The following is a 14,825-nucleotide window of genomic DNA, read 5'->3' on the forward strand; positions in this document are numbered from 1 at the left end:
ATACCGAGGGACATGTTCCTCGGAATATTCCGAGGAAAGGTGTCCCTCGGTATATTCCGAACGTGTTTTTATAAACGGATCGATCGATGAGTATATGTTCAAAAACACATCGATCGATGTATATCCCGACGAAGTACTCCTTCGGTATATTCCGAGGAGATTTCCGACAAACTGGTGCTCCTCGGAATTTCCTCGGAAATGTGTTTCCTCGGAATTCCGTCGGATATTTCCGACGGAATTCCGAGGAAAGAAGAAATTCCGAGGAATTATTTCCGACGACTTGTTTCGTCGGTATGTCGTCGGAATAACGTTATTCTGACGAAATTCCGACGATTTTTTCCCTCAGTATCCATGTTGTTTTCTTGTAGTGGAAGATCCGAAGATATACATCGAGAGTGAGGGAGGGTTTACCATATCAAAATTATATACATAAGTTTCATTTTCTATATTTTGGGCATGCTGAAGTCATTAACATTTTGATGTAATTTCCTCAAAACGAAGCGCGAATAAAATCATTGGAAATCTTTCTTTTTCAAACACGCACAATGAATATGCATGCATGTCAATCATGTTGACTTCTCTCACACCCATAGCTTTTGAGACAAAGTGAATTAAAATCAATGTATTTAGTAATAATAATAATAATAACAATAATAATAATTGATAGGATGAGTCCAAATCCAGGTCTCTTATTAAAAGGCCACAAATTCAACCACTCCTCCCTAATCTCTAAAGGTTCATCTAATAAAAAGCAAGTAAGAAAACACTTCTCTCTCTTTTTTGTTCTGATCTTCAATACACCAACGAGCGAATGGGAAGGGCTCCATGTTGCGACAAGACAAAGGTGAAGAGAGGGCCTTGGTCTCCCGAGGAAGACTCTAAGCTTAGAGGTTACATTGAGAAGTATGGTAATGGTGGAAACTGGATCTCTTTTCCTCTCAAAGCCGGTAAGAAAATATGTTCTAAACTAAATTAAATAAAAAATTTGTATCTGCTTCACCTTCTTTGAACTTCAAAGCATAAACAAGAGCTTGTATTGTTGTTGTTTTTTTTTATTATTGTTGCTGTTGTTAAGGTTTGAGGAGATGTGGGAAGAGTTGTAGATTGAGATGGTTAAACTATTTGAGACCAAACATAAAACATGGTGACTTCTCTGAGGAAGAAGACATGATCATTTTCAGCCTCTTTGCCGCCATCGGAAGCAGGTTTCCCTATTTAAATTCTTGAAAGTTATCTTTTTTAATATAAGAAATTAATTAAGACCACAGTGTTATATGGAACTAGTGATCAAAATGTTTTTTTTTTTATCAAAAGAATTCTTAGCTACAAGCAACATCTATTCATCTAGTTTTGCAACATTTTCTTCCGGCATTAACTACTAATAGACATCTATATTGAAACTTGTAGATGGTCAATAATAGCAGCTCATCTACCCGGAAGAACAGACAACGACATCAAAAACTATTGGAACACAAAGCTAAGGAAGAAACTCATGTCTTCTTCGTCTTCCTCTCACTCATCATCAGCCATGACTTCTCCTTTTCTAAACCCTAATTCTCAGGATGTGAAAAGACCATCAACCACAATTTCACCTTCTTCCTACAATCCGTATTTTGAAAACCCAACAAAAGCTCTCATCTCAAACATCGATGGCTTTGAAGCTGATAACCACCAGATCTTTCCCTTTGTTAACCCTAATTATCCTCAAGATATCTCTCTATCAGAGAGCAGCAACAACAACATTTCGGGCACAAGTGGTTTCTCGCTCAACCACAATATGTGTGGTCACTACAGCAACCACAACAATTTCTCCTCAGACGTTAGTGGAAATAGATCAGAGATTATAATGAAGCAAGAAGAGATCATGATGTTGATGATGATAGACAACCACATTGACCAGAGGACAAAAGGGTACGATGGGGATTTCACACAGGGGTATTACAGTAACTACATTAATGGACATGGGGATTTGAAGCAAATGATTAGTGGAACAGGCACTAATTCTAACATAAACATGGGTGGTTCAGGTTCAGAATCAGCTTCATCTTCTAGTTCCATAAGCAACCTAGCTGAGAACAAAAGCAGTGGTAGCCTTCTACAACACAAGTGTTTGCCCTATTTCTACTCCTAGTTCTTCTAGACTCTCTTGTCTTCTTATATAAATATATCTTGGACTGACTGTTAATAAATTCAAAGATTTGATGGGGTATGGGAGGAGAGAGAATGAGAGAATGTGTGTGTAAGAGAGAAAGACTATGATCAGCTTCTATGGAATTTTGTGTTTTCGTTTATTATTATATTTCCGATCTTTGTAAGAGATATCTAGTTAAAAAGAGACAATGGGGGATTTGATTTGATGAAACCAAAAAGGATGTATTCATGGTTGAAGCGTTGAACGATCTCATTTTTTGTTGTGAAAAGTAAAAGATCATATCCGCTTTTAGTTAAAACATCTAAGTATATGATGTTATACTCTTTAACAAAAAAAAAGAGGAAAGTATATGGCATACATAGTTCATTGTTATTGTTTGTAAAATTAGATGAAGTAATTACTATTTTAAGGCTGTAAATGAGTGTGCAATTCAATAGAATTGTTTTAATCAGTATTTAAAAGAATAATTAAATTAATATGAATTATATATATTAAATCAAAATTATATAATAACATTTAGAATATTTAGTTGTTTTGTAAATATAAATAGTATATGCTAGGTTGCATAGTAGAGAGAGAGAAGAAAGTATTGTGTATAAAAGTCATCACCTCTGGTCAGTCTCAAGGGGCTAAGAGAAATTGATTGATGGAACACAGATTTTATTCATCTGTTCCGAATGACATATATACCCCTGCCAAATGGTTTTAGACTTTGGTATATTTTCTTTCAAAATTTTACAAAGGAAAACAAAAGTGTAGCGACAGAAATATTACACTCACGCGCCAGCCTAATAGGCGTTACCTAGTAGTGTTATTTTTCTGAAGGTGGTGAGGGTTTACAAAATGGGAACAAGTGATATTTACTCTCACTATTCAATGCAATCTAATGGTCCGTTCGTTTCTGTTTTAACATTAAGTTTCGTTTTCTTTTCAACCACAAGAGCTTCTACAATTCGTAAGACGATTTTGATTAATACCAAGAAGATGAGCAGCAAAAGATTTACAGGAAAACGATTAAAATATACATTATATACACAATCTAACCGGTTGTTTGGTAAATAAAACATTACAACCCACTTTTTCTTTTAAATGGTTTAAAGCCGATTCATTTGATTCGTAACCAGTCATTCTAAGCGTCTATTTGAACCGTATATGACTCAACTGTCCATATTATTAGACGGCCCATTAGATAATTACACACTATATATCTATATCTTTTTATCTGGGCTAATTACGGCTCTGTAGACTTTGATGAAATGATGACAAACACCAAGTTCGTTGGTTGGATTGGTTGAATAAAAGCACCAAGGCAATAATTGGGATCAATAAGGCCCATTATATTGGTTTTGGAGAATCGATGAAGTCCACTCTATGAAATTGAATAACTATGTAAGCAATTGAAACTGAAAAAATGTCGTTAAAAAAGAAAAGAAAAAGATGAAATTTTTCAAAAAAAAAAACCTGCAAGCAGTTTATAATCAAATGAAAAGAAAATTATTCTTTTAAATATTTTCCTAAATTGAAATGTTTATACAAAAATAACCTTTGATTCTTTTGTAGTATTTTTTACTTTTCGCGACAGGTGTATTTATTTCCAACCAAATAAAAGTAATAGTCGCCCGTCGAAACAAATACCCGAGATAAAAAAAATAACGAACGTGCATAGGAGGCATATTAACTCAACATTATAATTGTAGTAAGAATATGGAAAAACGGAAAGGGGAATACGAAAACGTATGTGATGGACCATAACATGGTAGACATACATACATGTCATTTAACACACCATTCATCATCATCATCATAAAAAAACGGACTCGTTACTATAAATAGAAACGAAAGGTTCTAGTTTTTTCTCAAAGCCTTGTTTGTGTTCTCTCTCAATCCTCCGACTCTGTCTCCACCCACTACTCTCTCACTAACTAACCGAGTCATCATGGGAAAGGTAACTGAGTCAAAACCGTCCTTAACAACATTCTCGAGTCTTCTCTCTTTGTTTTTTTTTTTCCTTTCACTCTTATCTAATGGGTTTGATTTGCTCTCTCTGTTCTGTTTCTAAGCAGAACAACAACAACAACAAAGAGAACAAAGGAGATGGCGGCGGCGAGAAGAAAACAGCGTCAGTCACCGTCGTTTTGAAGATCGATATGCATTGCGAAGGCTGCGCTTCCAAGATCGTTAAATGCGTTCGTACTTTCCAAGGTTTGATTTAATTTTTTTAACGTTACAGTCCTTTTTATTCGTTGGTTGTTTAAATATCCCTATTTAATTGGTTGAATTGTTAACAATAATGTCTCTCTCAGGCGTTGAGACTGTGAAGTCGGAATCAGAAAGTGGAAAGTTAACGGTGACCGGAGATGTGGATCCGGCGAAGCTCCGGGAGAAACTTGAAGAGAAGACGAAGAAGAAAGTCGACTTGGTTTCTCCTCAGCCCAAGAAGGAGAAAGAAAAAGAGAAAGACAGCAACAAGGACAAAACAAAAAACGATGAAGACAAGAACAAAGAAAAGAAACCCAAAGAGGTAAAAAAACACAATAAAGTTTAAAACTTTGGTTTTGTCTGATTATTGCAGATGATAAAGTTAATAACTTTGTTTGATTAATGTTTTTAGGCTCCGGTGACAACGGCGGTGTTGAAGGTGGACTTCCATTGTCAAGGCTGTATCGGGAAGATCCAAAAGACCGTCACTAGAACCAAAGGTTAGAGAGAGAGGCACAACGCAACCAATGATTATAATCGCGTTTCGAAACGCTGTTTTGTGTTTAACAAAGCTCATACTGTTTTGTCTTTGCAAACGCAATCGCAGGTGTGAATGGGCTGACGATGGATAAAGAGAAGCAGTTACTGACGGTGAAAGGAACAATGGATGTGAAGAAGCTCGCCGACACTTTGTCTGAGAAGCTGAAGCGTAAGGTGGAGATTGTGCCGCCGGCGAAGAAAGATAAAGAGAATGGTAAGGGGAAAGAGAACGAGTCTGGGGACAAGAAGAAAGGAGGAGACGGCGGAGGAAAGGATAACAATGGTGGTAACAAAGGCGGCGAGGGGGTGAATGCGATGGAGTACGTGGCGCCTTCTTACGGGGCAGCGTACTATCCGGGTGGGCCGTATGGATACCCGATTCAAGCCCACGCGCCTCAGATGTTCAGCGATGAGAACGTGAATGCTTGCGTCGTTATGTGAGGCGGCGGAAGAAAAATATTGGAGGATGGTAGAAGTTGTAAATATTCTATAATTTGGGGTATTCCGGGAAATACTAGTTTTTATTTTGTAGTTTTTATTACCATTTCAGTTTTGAATTTCTCCTTTTTGTTTATGTTCGTTTCTAATTTTAAGTTAAAACATGCAAATATTTCCTAAGTTTAATTAATAATAATAATTTTTGATATTTTTTTTAGGATATTGTTTGAATTGGGAATATCTATATATAGATAAATTGAAGTTAAATTGTAACACCCTTTTATCAGCATTTTTTTTTTGTCGATATCAGCATTTCTATATGCTGTATTTTATCAAAAAAAGGATTGTTCTCATTTAAAATTAAGATACAACCAGATAATTTGAAAATGCAGAAGATGTGTGTTAATTTATTTTATATTATAGTAATATTTAAAACTAACTCACTCAATTACTTAACTGCTGTATTTTATCAAAAAAAGGATTGTTCTCATTTAAAATTAAGATACAACCAGATAATTTGAAAATGCAGAAGATGTGTTTAATTTATTTTATATTCTAATATTTAAAACTAACTCACTCAATTACTTAACTGAACTACGTTGCAATTGTCTAGTTAACTTAAAAAAGCTTTGTTGTTTGTAGTAAAATACATAGTCTAATTAAGCTATACTGTTGATAATGCATGGCAAATTAAAATTAAACAACCTCACAACTAGTCGGTCAATTCTTTACTTAATTAGACAACTGCATGTATTTTGCTATAAATAACAAAGCTTAGCTTTTTACTTACTTTTTCAGTAAATAAGATTTTCTAAAGTATTTGCACATATTAAATTTTTATAATAAAATTTATAATTTATTTTAAATATATATTTTCTATAACTATCAATCAATGATATTTAATCAATTCAAATATCTCCATTAATGTTTTTTTAAATATATAAAGGTACAGTAAATTATAGATATATAATTTATTTTGTAGAACAAAAAATTTAAAATTTTTATACTTTCTTACTACTTTTTATCACTAGTAGTACTAAGTACCAACATAGAAGAGTTGTCATCAGACCGAAAAAAAAAATCTAGCCGTCAAAGAGAGAAAAAGAGAGATTTTTTTTTCTAATTTTAAGCCGATGATCGAACGCTTCTATAGCTCATTTATCGGCTTATTTGATTCGCTTTGCTTATCTTTCTTTGATTTTATTTATCTCTGGTTATTTAGTTTGTTCAATTGCCAATTTATTTTAAATCTTGCAAAGTTTTTGATTGTTTTTTGTGTGCTTCTTCCAATGGATTTGGAAAAACAAAAGCTTTGGTTCAATTGAACCGTTTAGAAAAGATAATTGACAGATCTGTTGCGGATGGTGGCGACATGTCTTACCGGCTTCAATCGTTGATGGTTCTTCATGTGATGATGATGATGGAGTTCTTGTTGCAAACTATGGTTACTTTAAAAAGCAGCATCAAATTCTATGGAACAATAATCTCTTTGACTATATTATTATCAATAGAGCAATATAAAGAGTTGTCTTGTCTCGGTGGCTCCTACTGGAGTATTAAAAAGAGAATGACAATCGTTCTCAATTCAGTCTGAAGCGTGGTGTTTTAAGATTAATACAAAGATTATCTCCCTTGAAATTCAACTATTTCATAAGTAAATATGAAGCTTTTATATAAAAAAAAATGTTTAGTCATTCATACGCAAAATAGACGTGTGTTAATTGATTTTGGAGCCCTAATTGAGTATCCTTTTTCTTACATTTCTTTTACTAGTTCTCATTTTGTAGAACTCTTTGTCATAAAACTTAATGATACAGTACAGCGTAAAAAAAATAAAGAAAAAAAAAAGGGTCAGTCATGTTGTATGTCTGCCTGCACAGTTTTCTGGCCTATAAATGAATTACTGAGTTTTAATTTTACCAACAAATATTGAATGACTAATAAATTATAAAAATTAAAAGCGCAGTGTTGAATGTCCATAAATACTGAGTCAAAAGTACATAATAAATGCATAATTATATAACTACCATTCTTTTCCTTTTCCCTTTGTCATAAATTAGCTTACGTAGTTTGCTCTTCCCACCACTCGCTTGATTGGCAATCTCTGTCGTCTCAATTGCTCTTTTGTGGTTTTGAAAATTCTACATTTTTAATATATAGTTTTGTAACAATTTTGTTTTGTAACAATTTTGGAATAAAATTAGGGTTTGAGGAAATGTTGTCGGTATTAGGTGTCTCTACGAAACTTTGAGCCAGTTGAGTTGGATGGGAGTGCTCTCTAGTCTTGTCCTCTGCTTCATGCCCTCTCTCGTCTTGTAAGTTGGTAACTGTTGGAATATATTATTATTCCTTCATTTTTGGACACATACGAGCCCATATAATATATCAAACTGAAGTACTGAACTAGAACATGTCCTTTTATATTATTACAATTTTAAATACCTACTATATTTATAAGAGAGAGTATATGAGTTGAAGCATTGCCTACTCAGAAAAAAACAAGTAAACAAAACAAGCAACTACCTAATAATGGATATGAAACTACTTTTGTAATTTAAAGAGAGTTTTGTTACCAAAGAAACAAAACCTATTTTTGTTAAGTTCTTATTAACATCAAATTTATGGTTGATAGATTATAATGACCTGAAAGCTATTGTTGTTTACCTGTAGATTAGCCAAGGTTAGATTTGGTATATGTTCTTGCTCTTTCAAACGTTACAGTTTGGTTTACTTTGGTAAACTTAATTACAAGTGAAAAGCGAAATAAGTATAGTTTTGGTCAAAAATAAGTATAGTTATATGTTAGGAATATAATAGGTAAGGTAAGTCAACATATAGTGAATGCCAACCCATGACATCAATGCTCACATTACTACTTGTTTCTTTTCACTCTTTTATGGTAACGTAAAGCCAAAAGTTATTTATTTATTTCTATGGAAAAAAAATCATTAATACGAGATTTAAATTAACCTCAATATAGTCGTCGTATTCATGTTTTTATTATGCATGTGCGTTTGATGTGACATCTCATTCACTATTAATTAAAATCGTTAACACATTAATACATGCATAAACATGTGTTAAGAACTTTGGGATCATGATACGGGGTGCTTGATGCCATGAAAACATGATGCATTTCACTGATCATCATTCATCATTATCATACATGTTAGTTTTCAACTTTCTTTTCTAGGAAAGTTCCATTCGCGTTCGAGGAAACTAAAGGATTTAAAAATAATTCACATAAAAGTAACTAATAAGCTTTTCAACACGCTTATACATTTCATTTCTCTTTATTCTTTTCTTATCAACAATTACAGGTGGGAATATTTTTTGTAAGAAACCTTTTTCACTTTATAAAAATTAGAAGTTTTTATATATTCAAAGTTACCTTTGTATGTCAAAAGACTTGGCGAGAAGCTTTATTTGTAGTTTTTACAAAAAAAAAAAGCTTTATCTATAGTCCAAAGTTTATTGAAGGCTTAAACTTTTAAATTATATTATAAACTAAGAATTAAACGAGAATTAAAAAAGAGATGTTGACAAAAATAATTCAATTAGTAGTGGTTCAATGCTATCTTTCGAGTGGTTAATAATATTTCATGAATCTAAGCCAAAATTTAAATCGTACTATCTACAAATTTTCATTTGGAATATTTTATATACTTTATACATTTGAAATGTAAAATTTTCATTTGAAATTTTTATTTAACCCAAAAGATTTAAATAGTAAGAAACTACATTGTAATTCTTTTTAGCATCCTTATATAAACAAATATTTTAAATTTTTATAAAATATCAAAAATTATTAGATACATTTTACAGATTCATTTATATAATTTTAATCTTCAAAATCTTTCATACTCTGCTCTACAGATTCAGTTTTATAGATAGTAAAAATGGTAGAACAAGAAAATAATGTTATAATCAAAGCGAACTTATTAAGTAAGTTATTGCAGGTTGATATAAGAAGGGTATGATCGAGAAAATATACAAATATATTACGGAAGGCACATGATATTTCCTCATCTACACCTTTTATCAACAATTAGAGCTGGTTGCAATGCGAGAAGTTTGTTCAGCATTTTGTCCAAAAATGACTAAGATGTTAAATGTTTTCCAATAGTTTAGTGATGATAAGAGATAAAAATGATTCCTTTTTTAGGCTTGATGATTGTCTTTGGCTCTTACCATGTGGGGGCATGTCAAGGAAAGTGGACCAAAAGACCATAAAATAAAAGATAAAGATAAAGAAAAGTAAATAAAGAGAGAAAAATACATTGGAAGATGTTATAAATTATAATGCACATCATCTATTCTTTTAAAATAACTATTCTTTTAAAATAACAGTGTGACCCATTGATAAAAGTATGGTCCAACTATTATTTCTTTTATCTTTATCATTATTTAGAATATTATTTATTATGATTTATGCCATTAGACCTATATTTAAATTACCAATTGAAAAGATCTAAAAAGATGTAAAACAAAAAATATAATCGCCCTTAAATAATATTCGGATAAAACAAAAGTAAAACGAAACTGTAACCAGAATATTCGAGGATTCTTTACTACATGCATATATATTTTTTTTGTTCATGGTGCACTTTCTTCATATATACATAATTGCAGGTGGCATTAGATGTACGACCTTATATCAAGAGAATTGAAAACCCAAAACCAATCATAAAACACATTTTAAATTGATCTAATTAAGTTTGTCACTTGTTGGAGGTACCAAGAAATATCAAGCAGAAATTTTCAAGAGTTTCATCTAGCCCCTGCGAACTGAAACCGAACCAAACCGTTGGTTTTTGGTTACCGAAATTTTTAAAACCTATTCCGAAATTAACCGAATTAAATTTCGGTTCAGTTTGGTTCAGTTATTGGTTAATTTTGGTTTTTAAAATTATTTCCGAAAATAACCATTTTTTTGTTTTCGGTTAATTCCGGTCTAATTTAAAAAAAAAACAGATATTTTTGGTTAAATTCGGATATTTTCGATTAAATTCGGATATTTACGATTAAATTCGGTTCGGTTTTTTGGTTATTTTGGATATTTTTGGTTCTTTAATTTTTTTTTTTTGAAAATAAAAATTGAACCGAACCGAACCGAAAAACAAATTACTTTTCAAAATCCTACCGAACTAAACCGAACTCAAAATCAAAACAGAACTGAAAATCAAAAATTTCGGTTCGGCTCGGTTCGGCCCGTTGGGTTCAGACAAAAGTCGCAGGGCTAGTTTCATCTCATAAACAACTAACAACGATTAGGAAGGAAACTTATGAAACATTGACACTAAGTTTTGATTAAATCTCATAAAGCATAGATCCATCAGTTTCGGATCGAATGCAACTTCTTCTAATGAATAACCGTTTTTAGTGTTGCTGTCCTTTGCTACGCGTGTGCAATAAGAATAGTTTTAACTTCAATCTCGAATACCAACTATTTTGATCTCTTAAGAAATAAGTGATACCATATGGCATTGTAAGTCCCCAACGCTTTTAATAATGTGAGATTTTTTATAACATGTATCTGAAAATGATGGTCTCTTATTTTTTCCTTTCTAATTCCAACCATTTTATAACAATTTAGATTTTTCTTTAACGCTATTATAGCTTTTTATTATCAAGATTTTTAGTAAATAGGAGATAAACCTATTGAATTTTACTAATTGAGCAGTTCAAAAAAAAAAAAATTACTAATTGAGGATCGACCTTCCATCACGTCGGCCAGTGATATACATAAATCATATTCAAACTATTTGATTCATTCGAATTATCGCTTCGATTATTATCATTGCTCCACAAAAAATTGACCATGTGGATAGACATAAAAGAATACAAGACATAGGGTCTATTCACAACAACACCTTCTTGCACAAGGAGGTAATGATGAGGTCCACAACAAGAGAAAATAATTAAAAAATCAAATTGAAAAAGGGAGGAAAAGAGAAAGGCTTAGGAGTCAATGCCATAGCCCTTTGCCCTTTGCCCTTTTTCTGTCTTCATCTTCACATTTTTTTCTCTCTTTGGTACTTTGTGAAATTTATATTTGATTTGATTTCTTTCTATACACTAATTTCCAAAATTCTTTTACAATGAGTGGGTGATGAAAGGACGATGAAGTTTCTTCTTCGTTGGAAAAACACTTCAAATCCGCCCTAAAGAAACCTTCCAGGTCCGCTTCCCTAGGTGCGCCGACTCCATGGATCTCCTACGCTTCAACGTCGTCGTCGATCAATCCTCCTCCTTTTGAAGCAGCTCCTCTCCTCTTCCATGGCGTCGATGGTCTTAGCTCATCCTCCGTCGAAATCCAGACCTCCTCCCGATCCACCCCCGCGTACGTTTCCTCCTCTTGGTTCTCTCTCTTCGATTGAACCGCTGGAACCATCCGACCCTCTAGACTCTCCAGATTTCTCAAGCGCCTACCGAAACCCTAGATCTGGAGCTTCTCGTCCATTTTTGGGCAAATCAGCCCAGAGATGTTGGTGTTACTCTTGTCTACTCGAGCTTTATCTACTGCAGTATGCAGTCCGTTTCATCGCCGGCGTGCAGAGTGGTGCCTCTCGGACCCTATCCTGACTCTCCCAGTTTACTCTCTCTCTCTCTCTTGATCCTCCAGATTTGCTCTAGCTCCTCCAAGCTCTATGGCTATTCGTTTATCAAATGGTATAGAGAGCTAGTTGAGTGGATTGCACTGGGTTTGTGGATCTTAGCTTTCAACTGCAATGTTCCGATAGACTTAGTCTCCCTCGGTTCTTTTATGCTATTTAGTAGCACTTATGTCGTCTTGATGCGACCATTTACTGCACTATGCAGTCCTGTTACCGTATTCAATCCGGTGGTTGTTGGTGCTGTTTTTTTGTGTTCTCCTTGGTGGCAGGTTAAAGTAAAACTCACTGTTATGTATCCTCCGGTGAATATGAGTATGTCGGGTATTTATTTCCCAGCTGCTTCCTACTTGGAGCAGTTTCTTTTCCCAATATGTCCTCATATGTTGAGTGATTTAGATGAACAAGCATCACTGCCGGTATTGCAAGGACTTTCCTCCCAGCTAATGTTGCTCTTCTCTGCTAATGGTGCAGAGTTTGTGGCCCTTTGGGTTACACAAGGAGGTGCAGTTCAAAAAGAAGTTTATGAGATCATTGTACGATTTCTTATGGTTTTTTTTCTGAAATGTATCGTCAATCTATCTTTCTTTTAACCATGTGTTGGTTTGTTTTGGCTCTATGTGGCCTTGTTGTATCCTCTTCTAGAGGCTGAACTCTTTTAAGATCTAATATAAGTTTGGTTAAAAAAAAAAAAAAAAAAAAAAAAAAAAACACTTCAAATCCAATATGAATACATTAAACGGAGACATAACGTAATTGATGGTTTGGTTTAATCTTCCTCCCAGACCAGACGATATGGTTGACTTGACAAATATGGGTCAATGATTAAACTTGTATATTAAGTTTTTAGCCTAGGTTGCATAAATTATTTATATGAACGAGTATATATGTGGCATCAATGCATCATCCAAACATTTACAAAATATTATAAACAATACAAATCTAATACATACATTATATTTCAATTAAAACTTTCTTAGTTTTAAAATATATATAAAATTAAATAGTCAGATAAAACTATAGATTAAGACGTACGAGAATCCATTAATTTAAAACATTGTATAACAAAAACGTCAACATACAAAGCATGCATGAGACTTTAAACTAGCAAAAACAAATTGGAGTTGCATTTCATTATAAATAAGGACACTTGAAAAATAAGTGTCGAATATGAACTCATCAATATCTCAAAAATCAAGGTTAGGGAACATGTAATGCCACATTTCTTATTAAGGCAAAAAAAATTTGTTGCACATAGCCAAAAAAATTAAAAATACGCATAGTTAAATTGCATATGCATCTATGTATTTATATTGTAAACTACAAAGCTAATGGTATGATGAAGATCTTGATGATACATCATATCAGATGAAAAACAATTCATTTACTTGTATGGAGGTCTTCAACTTCCAAGTAAAATCAGCTTTTATCTATTTACAAGGATAACTCTTCCCAATTGTACACTCGTAAATCTGACTAGCTACATTCTACAGTCTATCTACAAGATGAAATAGAACACGAAAGCTGACGGAATTTTTCGATAAGACCTAACATGTTCATGATCAATCATCATGATCATCTTCGAGAATGAATTTCTTATTTACATCAGCGTCAGATTCTCAACATTATGGATTGCATAGAAAGAACAGAACTCGATTGCATCGAACATGTAAAGCACAACTGTAAAAAGTTACTTGAGCATTCAGTTTATAACTTATTTTTCAAATGAACCAACCCTTTAAACAGCTTGTTCCTGGTAGAGGCTTAAGGTGCTTATGAATGGTCAAACAAGAGGAAATATCGTTCCTGGTAGAGGCTTAAGACAAGGAGATCCTTTGTCTCCTTTCAAATTTATTCTATGCACGGAAGCTGACGGAATTTTTCGATAAGACCTAACATGTTCATGATCAATCATCATGATCATCTTCGAGAATGAATTTCTTATTTACATCAGCGTCAGATTCTCAACATTATGGATTGCATAGAAAGAACAGAACTCGATTGCATCGAACATGTAAAGCACAACTGTAAAAAGTTACTTGAGCATTCAGTTTATAACTTATTTTTCAAATGAACCAACCCTTTAAACAGCTTGTTCCTGGTAGAGGCTTAAGGTGCTTATGAATGGTCAAACAAGAGGAAATATCGTTCCTGGTAGAGGCTTAAGACAAGGAGATCCTTTGTCTCCTTTCAAATTTATTCTATGCACGGAAGCGCTCGCTAGCCTTTTTAATCATGCAGAGAATCAAGGGAAGATAACGGGGATGCGTGTCACACGCGCGTGCCCCTCGGTATCTCACCTTCTCTTTGCTGATGATAGCCTTTTCTTCTGTAAGGCGGAGCCCCGTGAATGTGAAGAAGTAATGAAAGTAGTCAGGAAATATGGTAAAGCTTCTGGCCAATGTATCAACTTCGAGAAGTCGTCCTTACTCTTTGGTAAGCGGATTAATGCAAATACCAGGCAAGAGATCAAAGATGCAATGGGTATACAAAACGAAGGAGGGATGGGAACCTACTTAGGTATCCCGGAAGATATAAGTGGATCCAAGTGCAAATTGTTTGCATTCCTCAAGGACAAGTTAATGCACAGGGTAAATGGATGGACGGGTAGGTGTCTTTCAAAAGGTGGGAAGGAAGTTCTGATAAAATATATTCTGCTAGCTCTTCCGACTTATGTCATGTCTACTTTCCTGCTCCCTTTAGAGATATGTGAAAACCTAGCTAGTGCCATCGCACGGTTCTGGTGGAGTTCAAATCCACCAAAGAGAGGAATTCACTGGGCGAAATGGGAAAAAGTTTGCCTACCAAGGGAGGAAGGAGGGATTGGGTTTCGTATGATCCATGAGTTCAATCTGGCATTGTTGGCAAAACAACTATGGAGG

The 14,825-nt window shown here is 33.8% G+C and overlaps 2 protein-coding genes across 3 annotated transcripts; both read left to right on the plus strand.

Moving 5' to 3' along the window:
- Nucleotides 1-750: 750 nt before the first annotated feature.
- On the plus strand, nucleotides 751-2,371 carry LOC106325752 (transcription factor RAX1). Its single transcript, XM_013763803.1, has 3 exons — nucleotides 751-947; nucleotides 1,076-1,205; nucleotides 1,408-2,371. The coding sequence occupies exons 1-3, from the start codon at nucleotides 812-814 to the stop codon at nucleotides 2,129-2,131; spliced, it is 990 nt and encodes a 329-aa protein (XP_013619257.1). The 5' UTR covers nucleotides 751-811; the 3' UTR covers nucleotides 2,132-2,371.
- A 1,621-nt stretch (nucleotides 2,372-3,992) lies between these two features.
- On the plus strand, nucleotides 3,993-5,515 carry LOC106322686. 2 transcript variants are annotated; one of them, XM_013760789.1, is made up of 5 exons: nucleotides 3,993-4,097; nucleotides 4,216-4,354; nucleotides 4,456-4,673; nucleotides 4,764-4,851; nucleotides 4,959-5,515. In XM_013760789.1, exons 1-5 carry the CDS (start codon nucleotides 4,089-4,091, stop codon nucleotides 5,330-5,332), a joined length of 828 nt encoding a protein of 275 aa, XP_013616243.1. In that variant the 5' UTR covers nucleotides 3,993-4,088; the 3' UTR covers nucleotides 5,333-5,515. The 2 variants fall into 2 exon arrangements, with proteins under 2 accessions (XP_013616243.1, XP_013616242.1); XM_013760788.1 differs by having other exon boundaries at nucleotides 4,027-4,097; nucleotides 4,213-4,354.
- The last annotated feature ends 9,310 nt before the right edge of the window (nucleotides 5,516-14,825 follow it).

This window comes from Brassica oleracea, chromosome C2 (assembly GCF_000695525.1).
Source record: "Brassica oleracea var. oleracea cultivar TO1000 chromosome C2, BOL, whole genome shotgun sequence".
Lineage (NCBI taxonomy): Eukaryota > Viridiplantae > Streptophyta > Magnoliopsida > Brassicales > Brassicaceae > Brassica > Brassica oleracea.

Excerpts from the sequence above, each read along its gene's own strand:
- LOC106325752 (XM_013763803.1), top strand. The coding sequence starts at position 812 with ATGGGAAGGGCTCCATGTTGCGACAAGACAAAGGTGAAGAGAGGGCCT. Across the intron at positions 948-1,075 it reads CTCTTTTCCTCTCAAAGCCG|GTTTGAGGAGATGTGGGAAG; the intron begins GTAAGAAAATAT and ends GCTGTTGTTAAG. Across the intron at positions 1,206-1,407 it reads TTTGCCGCCATCGGAAGCAG|ATGGTCAATAATAGCAGCTC; the intron begins GTTTCCCTATTT and ends TGAAACTTGTAG.
- LOC106322686 (XM_013760788.1), top strand. Across the intron at positions 4,355-4,455 it reads ATGCGTTCGTACTTTCCAAG|GCGTTGAGACTGTGAAGTCG; the intron begins GTTTGATTTAAT and ends TGTCTCTCTCAG. Across the intron at positions 4,852-4,958 it reads GACCGTCACTAGAACCAAAG|GTGTGAATGGGCTGACGATG; the intron begins GTTAGAGAGAGA and ends ACGCAATCGCAG.